This window comes from Acyrthosiphon pisum, chromosome A3, assembly GCF_005508785.2.
Source record: "Acyrthosiphon pisum isolate AL4f chromosome A3, pea_aphid_22Mar2018_4r6ur, whole genome shotgun sequence".
In the NCBI taxonomy this organism is placed as follows: Eukaryota; Metazoa; Arthropoda; class Insecta; order Hemiptera; family Aphididae; genus Acyrthosiphon; species Acyrthosiphon pisum.
In genome coordinates this window covers 8,775,112-8,793,249 of record NC_042496.1, presented here as the reverse complement: position 1 = coordinate 8,793,249, position 18,138 = coordinate 8,775,112, and the positions used below count along the sequence as shown (strand labels likewise).

The 18,138-nt window shown below is 35.5% G+C and overlaps 1 protein-coding gene across 2 annotated transcripts; it reads right to left on the bottom strand.

The window, feature by feature from the left end:
• Nucleotides 1–1,987: 1,987 nt before the first annotated feature.
• LOC100167687 lies at nucleotides 1,988–16,324 on the bottom strand. 2 transcript variants are annotated; one of them, XM_029491101.1, is made up of 5 exons: nucleotides 16,180–16,324; nucleotides 16,031–16,118; nucleotides 9,729–9,802; nucleotides 6,951–7,913; nucleotides 1,988–4,131 (listed from the first exon to the last, which is right to left on the bottom strand). In XM_029491101.1, the coding sequence occupies exons 3-5, from the start codon at nucleotides 9,771–9,773 to the stop codon at nucleotides 3,211–3,213; spliced, it is 1,929 nt and encodes a 642-aa protein (XP_029346961.1). In that variant the 5' UTR covers nucleotides 9,774–9,802; nucleotides 16,031–16,118; nucleotides 16,180–16,324; the 3' UTR covers nucleotides 1,988–3,210. The 2 variants fall into 2 exon arrangements, with proteins under 2 accessions (XP_029346961.1, XP_001952853.2); XM_001952818.5 differs by having other exon boundaries at nucleotides 16,031–16,314.
• Nucleotides 16,325–18,138: the final 1,814 nt, after the last annotated feature.

Below are 18,138 nucleotides of genomic sequence, written 5' to 3'. Positions count from 1 at the left end.
AGCGATCGGATCGAAAGTGTGCCATTCACCTACTTCCCGCGGGAGACTGGTTTTCGCCGGTGGCCGATCGACCCGTTGGTATTTTACGCGCGCGAGACCGTACAACGATATCCGTCATACGTCCGTACTTGCCATGTGCGTGTGCGTGTGTGTGTGTTTGTAAGTATATTCGAATCGACGTCCGCATTTTTAGAGATAGACCGCCGCCGCCTGTGATTTACTACGCACACATACACACACACACACAAGCTTTACGCACTCAGTGTGTCCGGCCGGCGGCGGCAACGCACACGATTACCGTCCACGTTATTATATTATACGCACACTGCACACGGAGCCAATTAACGACGTCCAGCCGCGCAACAATAATAATAATAATTAAATCGTTTTTTTAGGATTTTTTTTTTTTATTATTATATTATTATGACTTTAATATCAAATATTTTTATTCTGTTTAGTTTTTCTATACACGATTTCCCCTGTAAAGTGTATAGTTGTTAAACGAAATCGACCACGTGCTCGCGACGCAAATTGTGTTATTACTTATTAGTTATTACCATATAAATTATAAATACATGTCGGAATGACACATGGTAATGATTAAAATATTCGTTTCATATAGAATCTAACTCTGGGGATCAGTCAACCTCTTAAGCTTAAACAGAATCCAAAAATTTCAGTCCAAATTCACCTCATTCAAATAAGTAATGGGTAACTAAAGCACCCGCCTGTGTTTCTAATGATACTTATATTATACACACATTCCATAATGATTTCTTTATTCCAACACAGCCCAAGACGTCTCCAGATTACCAGAACCTTCTACGAACACTTCCACTCGAACATATCCAACCGCCACAATATTTCCAAATGACCCAGTAGATATTTAAAACAAAAATGGTGTTGTGACCTTCTAAGTGACTAAAGTCTAAAATAAATCACTCAATGCCACGAAATGAAGTCAAAAAGGACGGTTTCTTCGTTCAGGACTTCTGACTACTACTGAATATAAAATAACTTGCACTTATTATTGTAAAATAATTTACACATTGTGTAATATATATATTAAACAAAAACAAAAATAATTCGTTTGACATGATAATAAATAATATATAATGAAATCACATTTTATAATAAAAACGCAGTTTAAAATAAATTAATAAATAAATTAACTAGTAATAAATAAATAAATAAATAAATAAATAAATAAATAATTAAGTATACATACATAATATATATAATATATAACTTATACCAATATATATAGATACTTATATATATATATATAGGTACAATGTACACGCATATACCATAGTCAACAACTAATGTGCATGTGCTAATTTTGTTTCTCTTCTATCGGTACCTATAATAGCAAAAAGTAATAATATTATATCCTAGATCAAGATTATCGCAGGGAGAATGATAAATATCAATATTTGAATTGCAATATATTTGGTTATTTGGAATATTTTTTTGTGTGATTTATATAAGTCGTAAAAAGCAAACGCACAAAAGTTGTTGGAAATGCCTCGTTAGAAACTAATTAGGCATTAGTATGTATACAATAATAATAACGACTAATTATTCAACTATATCAATAAAAGTACAACGTAATAATAGTAATAATAATATTTAAGTAATAACTTACTATAATTATAGTATAATTACTACTACAATAATGTATAATATTATTTCGTGTATATAATATATTCGTGCATATTATGTATAGACGATATATATCGAAAATAAATAACATAATATATATGGCTCGTTTTCTTAAGTCTATAAATTGTAATGTTATTCGATGCAGGTGCGCGTTATATATTTTTTAAGACATAATATTTTGTTACTTTAAAATAGATATTACATCGTGGGTACAACATAGTAAACATAAACTGAACAGTGCGGGGAGGGGGAGGACGCAGACACCAGTCGCGGTAGTGAGTGTCATTATTTCCTCTCTCAAACTCTCTCACTATATCTATAATATTTTTAAATATATGTAAAAGCGTGAAAAACGGTTTACAAATTACAATATAATATTATATTGGCTGTCTACGTATGTATTATTTTATTTCGAATGTGTTTACTTGTTTAATTAGTCTAAAGCGATGCGCGTTTTGGCTACATCCAGACGAAACAGACTTATAAACCTATACAATTAATATAGTAATAAAAAATAAAATAAGATTTTGCGGGCGGTAGGTATACCAATTATATACCTATACGTCATTATAAATTTGCAGTTATTGTATAATGATAAAAGTGTATGGGGGGAGGGGGGTTAAACAAATAAAAAAAATCATCTAAACAGTCGGAATCGGATGAAACTTATAGATAACCAAGTAGGTACCTATAAAGTTTCAAATCCAAAAAATAATACCTCTCGTTGAATCCTGACGATGACGGTTTTTTGTCTTTCTTTCAATGAATCACCAGGGGCATCCTAGAAAAAAAAGCGTGCGAACGGGATGGATATTTTTTGAGGTTGGTGTTTTATTTTTCTGCGTGTAACGACGACGCTCTCGAATTACTGAATACTATAAATTATAACGTAAGCATAGTGTTATAGCGTCGACGGGTCGGCGCGAATGATTAGTCGTAATAATTCTATGATAATGGAACGAGACAGTGAAAACGAACGACGACACGACGTGGTGACTCGTAAGTCGATACGTTCCCCCGGGTGTGAGTTACGATATTGGACGAAGAATGGAAAGGAAAGGATAACGAAAAAAAACTAATGTGCGTACCTACCGATTATTATTTACTATATTATACGATATTACGATAAGTATATTGAATCCTACGATGTGATACGACCACAATAACGACGATGAATAGCGTCAGACAGGAAGTCGGAAAAATCGAAACGAGAGACGACGATCGTCATAAAGCGATTGAGGCGCGGAGCAGTTCACAAAAGTTGTTTTTTTCTGGGGGATGTTTAACCGTTATTAACAAGTTGTTGCCGTCCGTTTTGCCCTACGAAAAGTTTATATATACCTACCTAATGTTATTTGGGGGTAGCTTTGGCTTACTATATATCTACGTCTACTAAGTATTACCTATATAATTATAATTATGGCGTTTCGTTTGTGCGACGGTCGTGGCTTTTTTTTGTGATTTTGGTTTTTTTATTTGCGTTTCGACTCTCACCCGCCGGCCACCCACTTGACTGCGGGAATGAGCCGGAAACGTCGTCGACGATCACGACGTATACGCCTGATGCATAACAGCTGACTTGTGCGCCGTCTGCGGTTGAAGTTTGGGATTGGTGCACGCCACCTGCGCGTTTTTTCGGCGCTGTGGCATGGACCTGATGCGCAGACACAGGTACGCGGACACAAGACATGAAACCAGCAGGATTCCGAGCAGGACAACCAACGTAGCGGAGAAACCGACCGTGGTCATGCAGATCATTGACGAACCTGATTCAACGGTTCTGATGGGGAAAACCATGGTGTTGGTGGCCGAACCGTTTGTCGAGTCATCGAGGGCGAACGTTAGGTCACCTGTGGACACCACCTTAATGACACGGTTGACGCCCACGTCTTCCTGTTCAGCGGCGGTAGCAGTGCTGGTGCTGGAGGTAGTGCTGGTGGCGGCCGACCGACGGTGAAGTCTTGGGCGGACGCGCCTCTCATCTCTGGGATGGGCCGAACCGATGCGTGCATATACGTCCAGGGGCGCGGGCGGTGGACCGTACTCAGCGGGACCCTGCACCGCCGGATGGTGGGCGGATAGCAGGTTACCATGCTGTGCGCTGAGTATAGCGTTGGAGTCCGAACACTGGTCCGGGCACTGGTACCGGCATATCTGTATGGTACACTGGAAGTGAACTTCCATCGAGTCCGGGAACTTGAATGCCTGGAAGTGCGCATATGATAGCACGGACGCACTTGCGCCGAAGTTCTTGATCTTGGTAAACCGGGACATGAGTTTGCCACGGGTCACGCAACCCTTCTGGTCCACCAGCTGGATGGGTGCCCGTTTTCCATCGTGAGCCATGCAATTGCGAACTAGCATGTCGAATTTGGAGTCGTCGTCCTTGATGGCCAGCACCATGGTCATGGTCTGTCCGATCTTCACCAGCCCAGAGACTTCGGAAGCCCACGGTCCTTTGCCGACCTTGTTGGAACAGAAAGAGAAAAATAAATAGAGAAAAACGAATTGAATGTCATTATATGTATTAATAATAATAACTCGTTATTAAAATCCGCATAACGAACAGAGTACGGGTCCAAAATGTCTGGGTGTCAAGTGTTTTTAGGATAAAATGTATGAATGAGCTTTGACCTAGGTGTTAACTTAAAAAGTATTTTAAATGGATGTCTAGCCCGGACTTGTCGTCACCTAAGTCTTATAAATGCGTAACACCAAAAAACTACAAACTTCACGTTTAGCTTAATTTTTAATCTTGTTTTGATACTACAGTGAATTTATGTATTATTAAAACTAAAAAGGTAACAAAATTGCCTGTAGGATGCAATGTTTTAGGAAGTTTTTATTTTGAAATGAGTTTTGAGGGTGTGTAAAATATTAAAATTTGAAAACACTCATAAATGACTTAAAATTATAATTTCGTTATAAAAACATTTCTAACAATATTGTTACCGCATACCTAAGGTTTGATATAATAGCTGATAACTTTGATAGGTGTAAAACTAACAATGCTTTACCCGAACTTCTGAACGTTAATTTGCAATGTTACAACTTACAGTACACTTACACACTGTACTTGACGTCGTCAAAACAACACTTAACAGCTACACTCGTATTTATTGTAACCGGCTAACCGTATAATATGTTGGTTTAAAATTGAAATATTAAAAGAACAGCAATTTGACCTATTATTTAACGTTACCTGCAATGCTATTTCATCCATTTTCTATGGCATTTCAGCTTGTACGAAGTAAAACAGTATAGTTTAATAACGAAAAATAGATCATTGAAAAAGATAGTAGGTAGTCAAAATCTCGGTTGAAACGACCCGTATATAATAATATATTATAACGTATCTGGTGTAAATGCGAAACTCATGTGGTATATATTATTATTATCATGCGTTTTCGAATACGTACTCACGATATCGATGGTTAAATTATAACTGTAAACGGCATATAATATTGACTACACGGTGTATAATTATATTGCGCAAAATTGAAAATTTATATTTATGCAGCAGTATATTATAATTGATATGTAGATTGTAGGTACCTACGTTTAAAATTTGCATAATAAAACGGGTATTAGACGTTCGAAAATCGAGTGAAGGAGATAAAAATTATCACCCGATTTAAACACAAATGGCACGTCGGCGATCGAATTATATTCGTACCTACATATCGTCGTATTATACTAATCAATAATCATACGCCGGTCGTTTGCTATTATTCATATACTATTTTCGTATAATCGACTTGCGTGTGCAAAATTAATTAGTATTTATTGAGTTGAACCTACAGTTATATAACCAGCAGTAACAACGCATAATCGCAAATTTCGTTTTGGCGACATTTAAAAAAAAAAAACCCCATTTCGAATAGTGCTATTACGGTTATTTGTGTATGTAGCTCATGTATAAACTCGTATATTATTATAAATAATTTGCAAGATAAAATGTCTGCAGTGGCGTCCCGCGAGAGGGAGAGGCGATCATTTTGTTTTTAGCGATTTATCTACGGCCGAAACGGGCGAGTGAGTGGAGGTACTACACGAGGACCTAAATATGACCATATATTTCATAATATAACTAGCTGAATTGCCCGGCGATACCCCAGGAAAAAAAAGCGATTGTTCACTTTAATGTAGGTATAGTCAACCCGACCGGGGTTGTTCGTGACATTCGCACGCGGCGAGCAGTTTATTATCAGGTAGGCTATCTACCTGCGGTCGATCGCGTACCCCGTGTGGTTTGTACGTAAGTGTATAATACTATAATTTAACTCTAAAGTATCAAAGTTATACCTAGCTTGTCGTTTTTACTTAATTCAACCGACGGCAGATTAATACAATAAATTAATATAAAATCCTAACAAGATCTAACCTAACCATACGAAAATCCGATGAATAAAAAAAAAACAAACATCAGTATTCAGTATGTATAGTTAAAGAAGAAAAATAAAAAGCAATGTATAAAAACAATTCAAAAATTGGTCCAACGAAACCGTGGTTCGAACTTGAGACATTCTGTACTAAAGTAGAAGTGCCACTGCGCAAACAAGCTTATCGCTTTAATAATAATAATTATTATTAAAACCAATAGCAACCGCCAATCATTAAACCAGAAAACAAAAATTTCCATTCTAAATCTCAAAATCCCTGTTTGATCACCTCCCCGGGTCGGACCTCTAATTTAGCCTTTTTAAATTTGCCTATATTTTTCCTAGAGGTTTAATCTATCTCTGTACCAAATTTTATCGCAATCGGTCCAGCCGTTTAGGAATGCATAAAGGACAGACAGATATTCATTTATACATATATAAGATAACATTATGTTCATTAGAGGTATTCAAAAATTATGATTAATAGTCATGAATTATACAGGTGATTTTTTATCGTGTACTACTCAATAAGACAATATCTTAAGAAATATAAAAAAAAATTTTAATAATTTTTTTTAAATATACCTACTATTTTACAATGTTTATCTAATGACTATTAATCAGTATTTATTCTTGAATAAAAAAAAAAATAAATAATATTCTGCTTACATGTTCTTACATGTTCACGATAGAAAAATCGTCGATGGGATATGGTCAATGGGGAGGGGGGCATACTTATATACCATTCGGTGTCGACTAAGGCTTGACAATTCGGGGTTGCCACTGCAGATTACACTTGCGGCTATCATAATTATATTACACTAAACCACGACCGTGGTTGCGACTAAAATGGTCGCATCGACGTCTTATATACTATTAATTATCGATGACGTAATAAATTACTTGTATCTGCATCCAACATCCGACGTTGTCACCGGCGAAGTCAGCTCTGACCACGTCCAGCATGTCGACCGGGAACGGCCTGAAGGTGACGGACTTCTCGTACTGATCGTGCCACGTGCACCGGAGCTTCCTGGCTTGATCCCAGACCTCCTGCACCTGTGGGTCGTACTGGATGACGACGATGTTTTCGAAGTAAGTGCCAGATCCAGAGTCAGCCCCATACCCATATAGGCCGTTCTCGGTGTTGCCGGAAGTGCCACACGCGTGCACGCCAATCTCGAAGTTTACGGACGTCCGTCCTAGGCCGGCCGGCAAGTGTACGCAGTTGCCGTTGCTGTAGTGGCCTTTGCTGAACACTATCCCGTAGAACGGTTTGTCGAAGCTCAAAAACACCTTCATGGAGTTTTTCTCGCACTTGACGTCCAATGACACGATCTTGGGCATATCAGCAGACGCGCTGCTCGGCCACGGATCGCCGAGCGCGTTACCTACCGGTCCGGCTGAGTACACCTTGTCCATGGCCTCGGACTGTTGGGCAACTAATTGCTGTTGCTGTTGCTGTTGCTGTAAGGATGGTGGAGGCGGCGGTGGTCCGTGGTAACCCACGTTGTGATGGTGATACTTGGCGGACTGCTGCTGAGATGGTGGTGGTTGAGCCTGCTGTTGAGGGGGTGGTGGGCCGCGATTCAGTGGTGGGTGGCCGCGGATCGGTGCCGACTGCGGTTTCAGGTAGTTGTGTTTGGCTATGGAACCGGACGCGTCCTGGTCGTCCACGTCGTCACCGGTCTCCATGGCCAGCTGGTCGGGGTTGTGTGTCTCCATCGCGTCATCGCGCTTCTGCGCCGGCGACTGCAGTGGCCCGTGCTGCAGCTGCAGTTGCTGTTGGTCTGACTGTTGGAGCAGATCGTCGATTGATTGCGACGTCCCGGAAACGGCTTCGACAACGTCCACTTCTTCCGTCATCTGTACGCAGTTCGCAAATATGGCGAAACAAGAAAACAAACAAAAAACGAAACAGTGAGAACGACGAAAAGAAAGAAAAACAATTTCGAAAATCTCCTAGAATTTATTATTATAGTACCCATGACAAAATAGATTATATTTATGACATATATTTAGACATATATTTTGTCGTGATAGTACCTATATAATATAATAGCATTGATAATAAATACTAGTATTTATAATCAATGATAATAGTATATAATATATTATATCCCAAGATGATACCACTTTCACATAGATCACGCAGCGTTTACATTGTTTTATCAGTTATCTTTTTATTTTGTCGTAACCGGACGAAAGCCGTTAAAAATTATATCATAAGATCCGATATAAATTTGTAACAGCTCTATGTCACGTCCACAATTAATGTATAGGTAATATATAAGTACCATTTGTTTTCATAATTTGGGGGCACCACAGTTTTTAAACCAAAAGTAACAGAAATATAGTGGCCTACACTGCAATATGCATAGATAAATAAATACATTTAATATAGAGTGTTGCATAGGTTTTAAAATTATTATATTATAATATTATAATTACATTTTTATAATATAATTATTGCATTATATTATATTTTAATTTCGCATGCATTGATGAGATTTACATAAAATCTTCGTGACTATATAACGATTGATTAAAGAAGTATCAAACAATTAGAGCAAATATGACGTATGCTCAACGAAACCTATTATATTTAAGCATCGCTAAAAATTAGTCCCATCGATTCAAATTATAAATTAACAAATTAATATAACAGCTTTAGAGCCAATATCCTAGTCAAACCGGAAAAATAATATTTTTTGGGTGTAACTATTAGTTTCGGTTTTATCATGTTGCGCCTGGTTAATGTTAATAATTAATGATTACCTATAAATACTTGGACGTGTCTGCAGGAACATTATTCGAGGGTCGTTTCCGAGACGGACTGAGGAAATTTGCCCGCGATACATGTTATTGTGTATTATAGCCATATAGGTACTTATTAGCCGCGACGGTATAAAATATATAATGTATAGATCGCGGCGATCTACTTTCGAAAAACGCGAAAGTCGTAAAGGATTCATAACCACGCGTACATACAATATATTATATTGTTGTACATAGGTATTATTATTATATATAGTACCTACATGCTCTACACACCGTGTCTGGCAAACGGAAAATCAACGAAATCGCCTTTTTAGGACTCTCGATGTGTCGAACAATAATATCGTATTTGCATACATTTTACCCGCGTACACATGCATTTAATAATAATAACTATATTATTATTATGACGTGTGCACGAGAAAATGCGTTTGTTGTTTGCGCGCGTAAACGATACGCGATATTATATGCTGCTTAACGGTACCACAAAGGTTACCTAACCATAACGAGTAGACAGCACTACAGTAAAGCAAATATAATATAATATATATCTAAGTATAATATAAGATCTATATTCCGCAGAGCGAGTACGTATATATACGACCGTAATACGGTATAATTGTCCATAACGTTGTATCTATATATTATTATTTATACACCGCGTGTCCCGTATCAATTAAATAGACCAATGGTATTAATGACTGCGTCGTAAATGATACGCGTATATTTTTTTTGTGTCGCCACTTGGACGACGACGTACCTACATACATCAGCCGCAGCTATCACGGTAAACTGTTATTATTGTTTTTTTAAACGTTTGACTTAAAAAACGAATTACATAGTATTATACGTCGTACTTATACGTATACATAATAAGTAATATTTTTGTTTAGGGGTACTCACGCTGTACGCCAAAAAGCAAAACATCAGTGACAGTCTAAGGATCATTTTTCGTCCGTGTGGTCTTATTGAACGATCTGAAAACATAAATAGATAGATATAATAATATACTATTATAATATAAAATTGTACATCCAAATAAATATATTTTAAACAATAATCGAATCAAAGTAGATATTATATAATAATCCCAACAAAATCCCTACGAATAATTATCGCGGTGCCTGACGGGGGTGTGACACGGCCGAAGTGGAAAGTTAATATGTGAAATCGATTCAAAAAAAAAAAAAATTGTCTCTCGAAAAGGCCACCGCGGCAGAATGGACGAAACGTGCGTGCGTGTGATATGGACCACAGTCTGGCGGTGCCCGGTACAGGTCGGTTGACCGCTTTGAATTTAAAAAATAATAATAATAATAATAATAATAAATAAAATAACGATTTCCTTCCAGTCCCGGACCGTGCTGCCTACTTTTGTGCGGTAGTGCTGCTGTTCGCGTCTTCCGTACATAGATAGGTAAGAAAAAAAAAAACCGTCAGACAGATGATTCCGGTTTTCGCGCTCGTCTCCGCGTTCCGCGGCGGCACATCCTGTTCACCGGGAAACCTGGAGAGAAACACTAGTGACACACTCGGACATATATGTGTGTAAATCGTCTGTTTTTACCAGTACGTGATCGTTAACAATGCCGGTCACCGATATACGGCTCACACACACTCACACACAAATATACACACTCGCGAGTGCGCATATTATATATACATACGAACTGCATCGTAGTAAGAAAAGGAGAAAAAATATTGGTATATTATTTAATGACCATATAAGTTATAGAGCCTACGGATCGAAAAGAAAAATACGAAATGAACTTTCTCAAACGTCTCCGAGCCGGATAGCCTTTCAAAAACGTCGACCTCGCGGTGGTATACACAATCGTACATTATATTACTTATACGTATAATATTATTATGTATTATAATATGTGAACGATTTCTGCTAGCTTTGCAAACCGCCGTGGTTATTATTGCGATCACAAGAACTATTTAGATCATCGAGAGGGAACATAATAATATATATATTATAATTATATTTAAATAGGAATAACGTGTTTCATAATTCGATAATAATTAAGAATGAATGCGCCGCTCAACTTCCGAAATCCGGTTTTATATGGTCACAGCGGTGTGCGACCCGTGAGTGGGTCAGTGTTCTTCTTAAAAAAAAATAATATATAAATAAATAAATAAAATGGGATAAAAGTCTTATAGCAGTCTCTCCCGACTAGGTTACCGTGCTACTACGCATTATGTATGTCGAACATTTTTATGGTAATATATTATACGTTTAGGTCAAGTACCCGAGAGAAAACGCCGGCAGCTGCAGTCGAGCCCGGACTGCCGATGCCCGCTCGCCCGCTCCCGGCGTCGATCAGTGAACGTGATTTTCAATAGCCGCGATCACGTTTTGTTTCTACGAAACCATTATAATATACGTACCACCGCCGATTCTCTTTTCTTCGCCAATCGATCGGTTTGCGCATGATGACGATAATAATATGGTAAAAATTGGCGGATGTAAATCGTATATATATACCTACATAGATGATTATATTCGGGTGCCAGGTGCTCCCCTCGGGGTTTTCTGGGTCAGATTTCTGATCGATTTATTACCCCATTTCCACGTGATTGACCCACAAAAACGGTGTGTATCAAAAACACAAAACCGATTAACAGCAAAATCGTATCGCCATGTGACGAAAAAGTGTACACCACAATGATGCGTGTATAGGTATATAATAAACCAACGAAAATTATAACAATATTATTATGTATACGACCTAAATCGCGTCCGATGATGATAAGAACAAAATGGGTGTACAAACGAAAAAACGGTTGTTCGCCCAAATGCATGATACGAAGCACATATTATAAGATGTATCGATGCCAACAGACATCGTTCGGTGCGGTTCTCATTGTAATGTATCATATTATTAAACCACGTGCGATTCCGTTTATAGGTACAAACCGACAACATGGACGTTAGATTTATGTTACATTATAATATTATACAGACGTCATCTGCAGAATTGGTGTCCAATCGGCCAAACCTACTGGCTATACTGCCCATTATTGTGATAGCTGCAGCAGCATTCATTGTTAAGGTGGGTTTCCACTACATACGTGTACGTTTACGTGCATATATTGACCGGATACGTTCGCTATGAACGGTTTCCCATCGGTTGATTGGTTATGGATTGGTAACATATTAGTTACCTCGTATATTCTTATGTTATCAAAATTGTTATCAATATAGAACCGTGTACACGTGAAAAGTTGAACTGGATCCAACTTCATGGTATCATGGTCAAGCTTGTGGTAAGAACGTTTAACACCCTGGTATACCAAAAGCTTACCGTGTATACCAACCAATCACAGTAAAGTATTTTTATGCACGTACACGTACACGTATCTAGTGGAAACCCACCTTTATTCGTTCACGCATATATAATATTATGTTCGGTTATCGAGGTCTGTCGACTGATCTGTCATCCTATATACTCGTACACGTCTAGGTATCGTGGTCTATGAAACGCCTTTGACCATGGTATACTCAGATGTACCACGCTGGTATTCGGTATACTATGATTGCGGTACACACGTTGCAGGTGTCCACGGTAGGTATATTTGTCTATATTATTATACGATCATTCCCATCGGTGGGTATACTGAATTATATCGGCATGGTGCTGCGACTCAATCGTTCACGAAACGAGACCATCGAACCCATTGTCGTCCGTCCCGAGTCTTACTACTCATGTTAATGATACTCACAATGTATAATAAATAATAATTATACATCATATATTATGCTCTTTGCCGATTTACGTGACCGTGCATACGTAATGCATAACCGCGCGGATTAGGCCGTTGCAATTGGGTTTTGTTCGACACGTGCATTGTCTCCCGAGTTTAGCAGCTTTCTATTTTTGCTCGTCGCGTCCACGCAGCATCTCGCGATACGGACCCCCTACAAATGTAACGCCCTGCTATAAGTTCCCCAACCGCAGCGACATCAGACGTTTTATTTTCACTTTTAAATGCGACAAAAAGTATTAACTATTAAAACATTAGTCCGTGAACAGATTATTCGAGTAATATAATATTATTACAGTGTTCGGAAGGACCGCGTTCAGAGGAACACGTTTGAATGATTTCGTTCGATTTTTAAGTGTCAAGGAATTTCGTTCATTTTTTAGAGGAACATGAACGATTTTATTCGTTCCTTTTTTCGTTTTTTTTATTATAGGGAATTTAAATAATTTTTAGAGGAAAATTTTTACAACTTATTTTTTTGTTTTGTCAATATAATGAACTATATAAATATTTGAACATATAAACGACAATATACGATATTATTAACACTATTTAATAAATGTTAAGTCGACTGATGGTCTTAACTTGTGTGAAATCAATAAATCAAACATTTTAAAAACAAAATAATTACATAATTAAACAATTTATTACTAGAAAGTATAGCAAAAAGATTTTGAAATTACCGAGGATCTAAAAATGTTCTTTATTTAGAAACTAGGAAAGGAACTAGTTCCTTTCTTTAAGACAGAAACGAGAAATGATTTAGTCCCTTTTAACAATATGAACGTGAACTAGTTCCTTTTTTAAAGGAACTTTCCAAGCACTGTATTATTATCATTACAGATGTGTGCCTATACTATATTAGATTGTTGTAGTCGCGCGTAGGTACATCGTAATTTGTTGATTGTTATTGCTATTCACGCTATGGGCCGGTTCCAGAAACGATATTTTATGATAATTTATTATTGGACTTATTATCATAGTTTCGATATTTAATTAATGCCGTTCGAGTCGATGAACAGCAGTACATATATAATATAACATATTCCCTATATTATGGTACCTATATGTATACCTAATATATCAAACATATGAACACAAAATTACACAGTTATTAACTTTTAAATCGTGTCGGTGCGTCCATCGTCCATTACTCGTTCTACATACCTACTCCAAATCGCTATAAGTATATTATCATCTTGTAATTATATTATTTTATATCGTATAATACATTATAAGCATTAAGCACTGTATTTATACCTATTAATCTAGACATATCGCAACTCGAACTTCCGACAAGTATATAAAGTTAGTCAACTAAATGTACCTATGTATTATTTCAATTAATGTTCAACACTATTGGTTTGATATTAATTTATACACCTAGATCATGATCTTGTGATATTTGTCGAGTCACGCGTTCATCAATGAAAATTACGAAATATATGTGTTTCCAAGACTATGACGATTCGCTGCAATCGTTCAGCGATAAATAATAGTAATAGTGCCTATATTAATATTTTCTGTACAACTATACTACCGACATAAACTTGTTAGGTATATCTACAACTAACTGCAACTGACAACACTATAAACCACTAAATAAGAATTAATTATTTTGAATCGAGTCCAAATAAAAACAAATATATGCAAAATCGTTGTCATTTCAACCACCGTTATAAATGTTTTTTATATAGTATTCGACCTATGTTGGTTTTTGAAAAACATTTACAGTTCATTAATTGAGTACAGATTTAAAGATTTAGCGTTGCTTTTATTATAATATATGCGTTTTAGCTGTTCTCGAGTGTTAACTGTTTGTTAAATTTTGTATTTAAAAATAGTCAATAGAGGCAGTAAGCAGGGCCGCATTTAAGGGGGAGCGCTGGATACAACTGCCCCGGGCGCCAGTATTTTAGGGGCGCAAAAATATTGTGGTCAGAAATTTGTTTACTCGTGAACTATTAAAATTTTATGATTTTAATTATTTTAATAACAGTATTATATAATATATTATAGTATTATGCTGTTTGAAGTATTTTTAATTAGGTAATATTAATTTGCATAGTTTTATATAATTTTATTTTATTTATTCATGAAGTACCAGGTTAAAATGTTAAAAAAAAAACAACTTATATGATGAATTATAAGGCTAGGTTTAAGGTACATAAATTCAAATGCTCCTTTGTGGAGAGAGGATCAAGCAGTTACTAAACAATATTTTTAAAACGAGCACACATTGTAAAACAAATATTCTTTTCTGTGCTCAAAATCTAAAAGGTTAATGAGGATCTATCTCCCATATTTTCCGTGGGTAGGCCCCTTAGGGGGTAAACATTTTTTTTAACTGGGGCTTAGAGGGCGCCAAATTTTTGATGCACTGAGGCGCAAAATGTCTAGATGCAGCACTGGCAGTAAGTGTAGACTAAAATTAATAAAATAGCATAAGTACTTATACAATATATTATTGTTCTAGACGTAATTTATAGATAATAATTGTTTTTTAATATTTTATAGTTTCAGAAATGGTATAACGCTTGTTTAATGTTCATTGATGTTCCACTCAAATTACTATTATCAAATTGGACGCATACAAAATATATACAATATACAAACATATTCCATAACAATTAACAACTGCTAAGCTGACGTTTAAAAATGAATTGATTGGTATTACCCACGCATAAACAGGTTTTAAAATCTGAAAAATAACTAGGTACTAGCTTATTTATTGTAATCGTTTTTTTGATCGTTCAGATGGAGTTCATTCATACTGTCAGTTGCCTGGGGATCGGTTTGATTCAAAATTAATAGGTAGTGTCAAAACTATTAATAATATTTAAGTAGAATGATATATTTAAAAAAATTATTTTTCACTATTAGCTGACCGCTGTTCGTAGTTCATGAGATGTTGTGTAAACATTCGTCAATATGTAGGATGGGACTTACAAAAAAAAACTAATATTTGCTAAAATTTAACGGCGTGAACATAAGTTTTGATATTATTCCTAGTTTTTGAACCTATCACCCTTAGGCCTTAACGTAATAATTTTCAAAAATTTTTAATAGATAAGTAAGTCGAGATAAATTCTTATAAAACTACTTAAAGTATACGTATTTATATGGAGTGAAGTCAATTATTTTCTAAGATACAACATAGACGATCCTATTATTACATTGTGTGTGTGTGTATAACAGGTGTTAAGGTAAAAAAACGAATAATTGACAAAAACCTGATATAAATCAATACTCACTATTAGGATCAAAGCCTATATAGATCTTAGAGGTCTTTTATAAACCGACAAGTTCCTCAAAACGTGATATTTTTAAAATTGCATGTTTTAGAGATTCGTTGTGAATACAAGGGTTTAAAATCCAAGTTGTCATTGGTGTAAGATAGTGTAAGACTATGTAAATAATAGAAATCTTACCTCGAAACTAGGAGTCTGGTCTCACAAACACGTAATTCGACAGCAACTTGTTGTAATATGAAAACAAAACAACAGCACTATTGTAACACTATTAACAAAAAAAAAAAAAGTATTAAAAAAACTTTTCGAAAACTACAAAAAGTTCTAACGATTTAGGCCGAACAAGCAGTTGACGCGACGGTTTCAAGACGATTAGTGATCGAGAACTCTTGGCCGGCAAGAAGAAAGGATCAATAAGATCCATCCATCTCTTCGTCGTGGTTAGCTTTGCAGGGGTCCGATGATGATATTGAAACGGCGACAACGTGTTTCCGTGTCCCCTTCCTACTTCACGGCCACTCGAGATAGGTACCAGCCACTTGGTCATGACCTAGACCTCAACAGGAACAAGTCGGATGGTCTGGTTTCATCAAAGCCCGCATAGCAATTAGTCTGCGTGTGTGAGTGTGAGTGTGTGTGTGTGTGTGTGTGTGTGTGTACCGTCCCTCTCTCTTCCCGGCTGCACGTGTGTATACTACACGTCTCTCGCTCTCTCGCACTCTTTCACTTCCCATCGGCCCCTCACTCCATCTCTATCCATTTCTCCGCTGTTTCTCTACGATTTTGTGCTTCATTGAAACTATTTGTACGGATATGGCCCGATAATGCTATTCTAAGATAATAATATAACGTATAGGCACTCTACGAAAGTAGTGAACATGCGCCAAAACGCATATAGAAGAGAGAAAAGTCCTACTGTCTAATTACACAATTGTGTAAACGCGTAGCCTTTATTTATTTTTAGTTGTGAAATCTTAACATTAAAATCAAATAACCTAATTTCAAACAAAATTTTTTACAAATAATAATAATAATGTAGAACCCAGGTATAGACAAATATATTTCCTAGTCGAATTATAGATGTTCAACAATATCCAAATTATTAACATAAACCTATATTATAATATATATTATTACAATCATATTATACTATATAATTATTTGTTTAGGTATTTTTAATATGTTGATTTTTAAGGTAAATGTACATTACAGGTACATTATATTTCTTGTAAGTTGTATTTGATATTCGTATAATATTATAATATATAGATGTATAGGTACTATATCAGACTATCTAATATATAGATTGTAGATATTAGATGATAATAATATGATCAGTTATTTGGTTGTAGAATTGAATTTCGGTATTTATGGAATTAATTAAGCTTTCTATTTAAACCTATACCATTTGAAATGATTTTAAAATTTCTTATCTAAATAATAATTACGATATTTTTTCAACAATAAAAAGTATTTTTTATTTAATTTACTAACTAAAGTTATTAATAGTTATTAAAGTTAAAAATTATATTACAAGTATCGATTGTTATACATTTATTATTATGTAACAACCAATGTTTAATGTTACAAAAATGTGAAAAATATATTTCTTTTTAGTTTTCATTGATAAAAAAATATGTTATCTGATAACTTAGGTAATATAATATAAGGTCTTAAACTATGTGATAATAACAATAACTGGTAACAGAAATGTATACCTATAAGACATGGTTATGTCTGAGTATATACGACATTTATAATAATTGGTTTTTTGTACCTTCTTAATAATAATATAATAACTTATAACTATATTATAAAACGAAACATTTTAATAAAAATTTTTCATAGTCACATCACGATTTTATTAATTTATGATATATTCATGTTTAGTACAATTATGTTGTAACACAAGTCACAACACTAAGACAAGTATTACCTACTTTTTTTGGTACCGTATTATGGATTATTTTTATAATTTATGTAGGTAGTCCTGCAATTTTTATACGAACATTTTATTTATCATGAATTCAATTTACTATAGTTAATATAATTACGCAAATTAATTAATTCATCTGAATGCAAAAATAGAAAATAATATTCATGACATCGTTGAATGATTTAGCCTTTTAGGAGTATAATACATTAATAACTACGATTAGGTTAACCTACCTAATTATATTAAAATATTAATATTTATACTTAATTTCTCCTTTACTGTATTTATATACATTACGTGACACTGAAGACATTGTACAATAACGACATGGACCGCCACTGAATTCTATATA

Bases quoted from the DNA above. Each gene is read 5' to 3' on its own strand.
- LOC100167687 (XM_029491101.1), bottom strand. From the start codon at position 9,773: ATGATCCTTAGACTGTCACTGATGTTTTGCTTTTTGGCGTACAGC. The intron at 7,914-9,728 runs GTGAGTACCCCT...AACTGCGTACAG, and splicing joins TTTGCTTTTTGGCGTACAGC to ATGACGGAAGAAGTGGACGT. The intron at 4,132-6,950 runs GTAATTTATTAC...TGTTCCAACAAG, and splicing joins GATGTTGGATGCAGATACAA to GTCGGCAAAGGACCGTGGGC.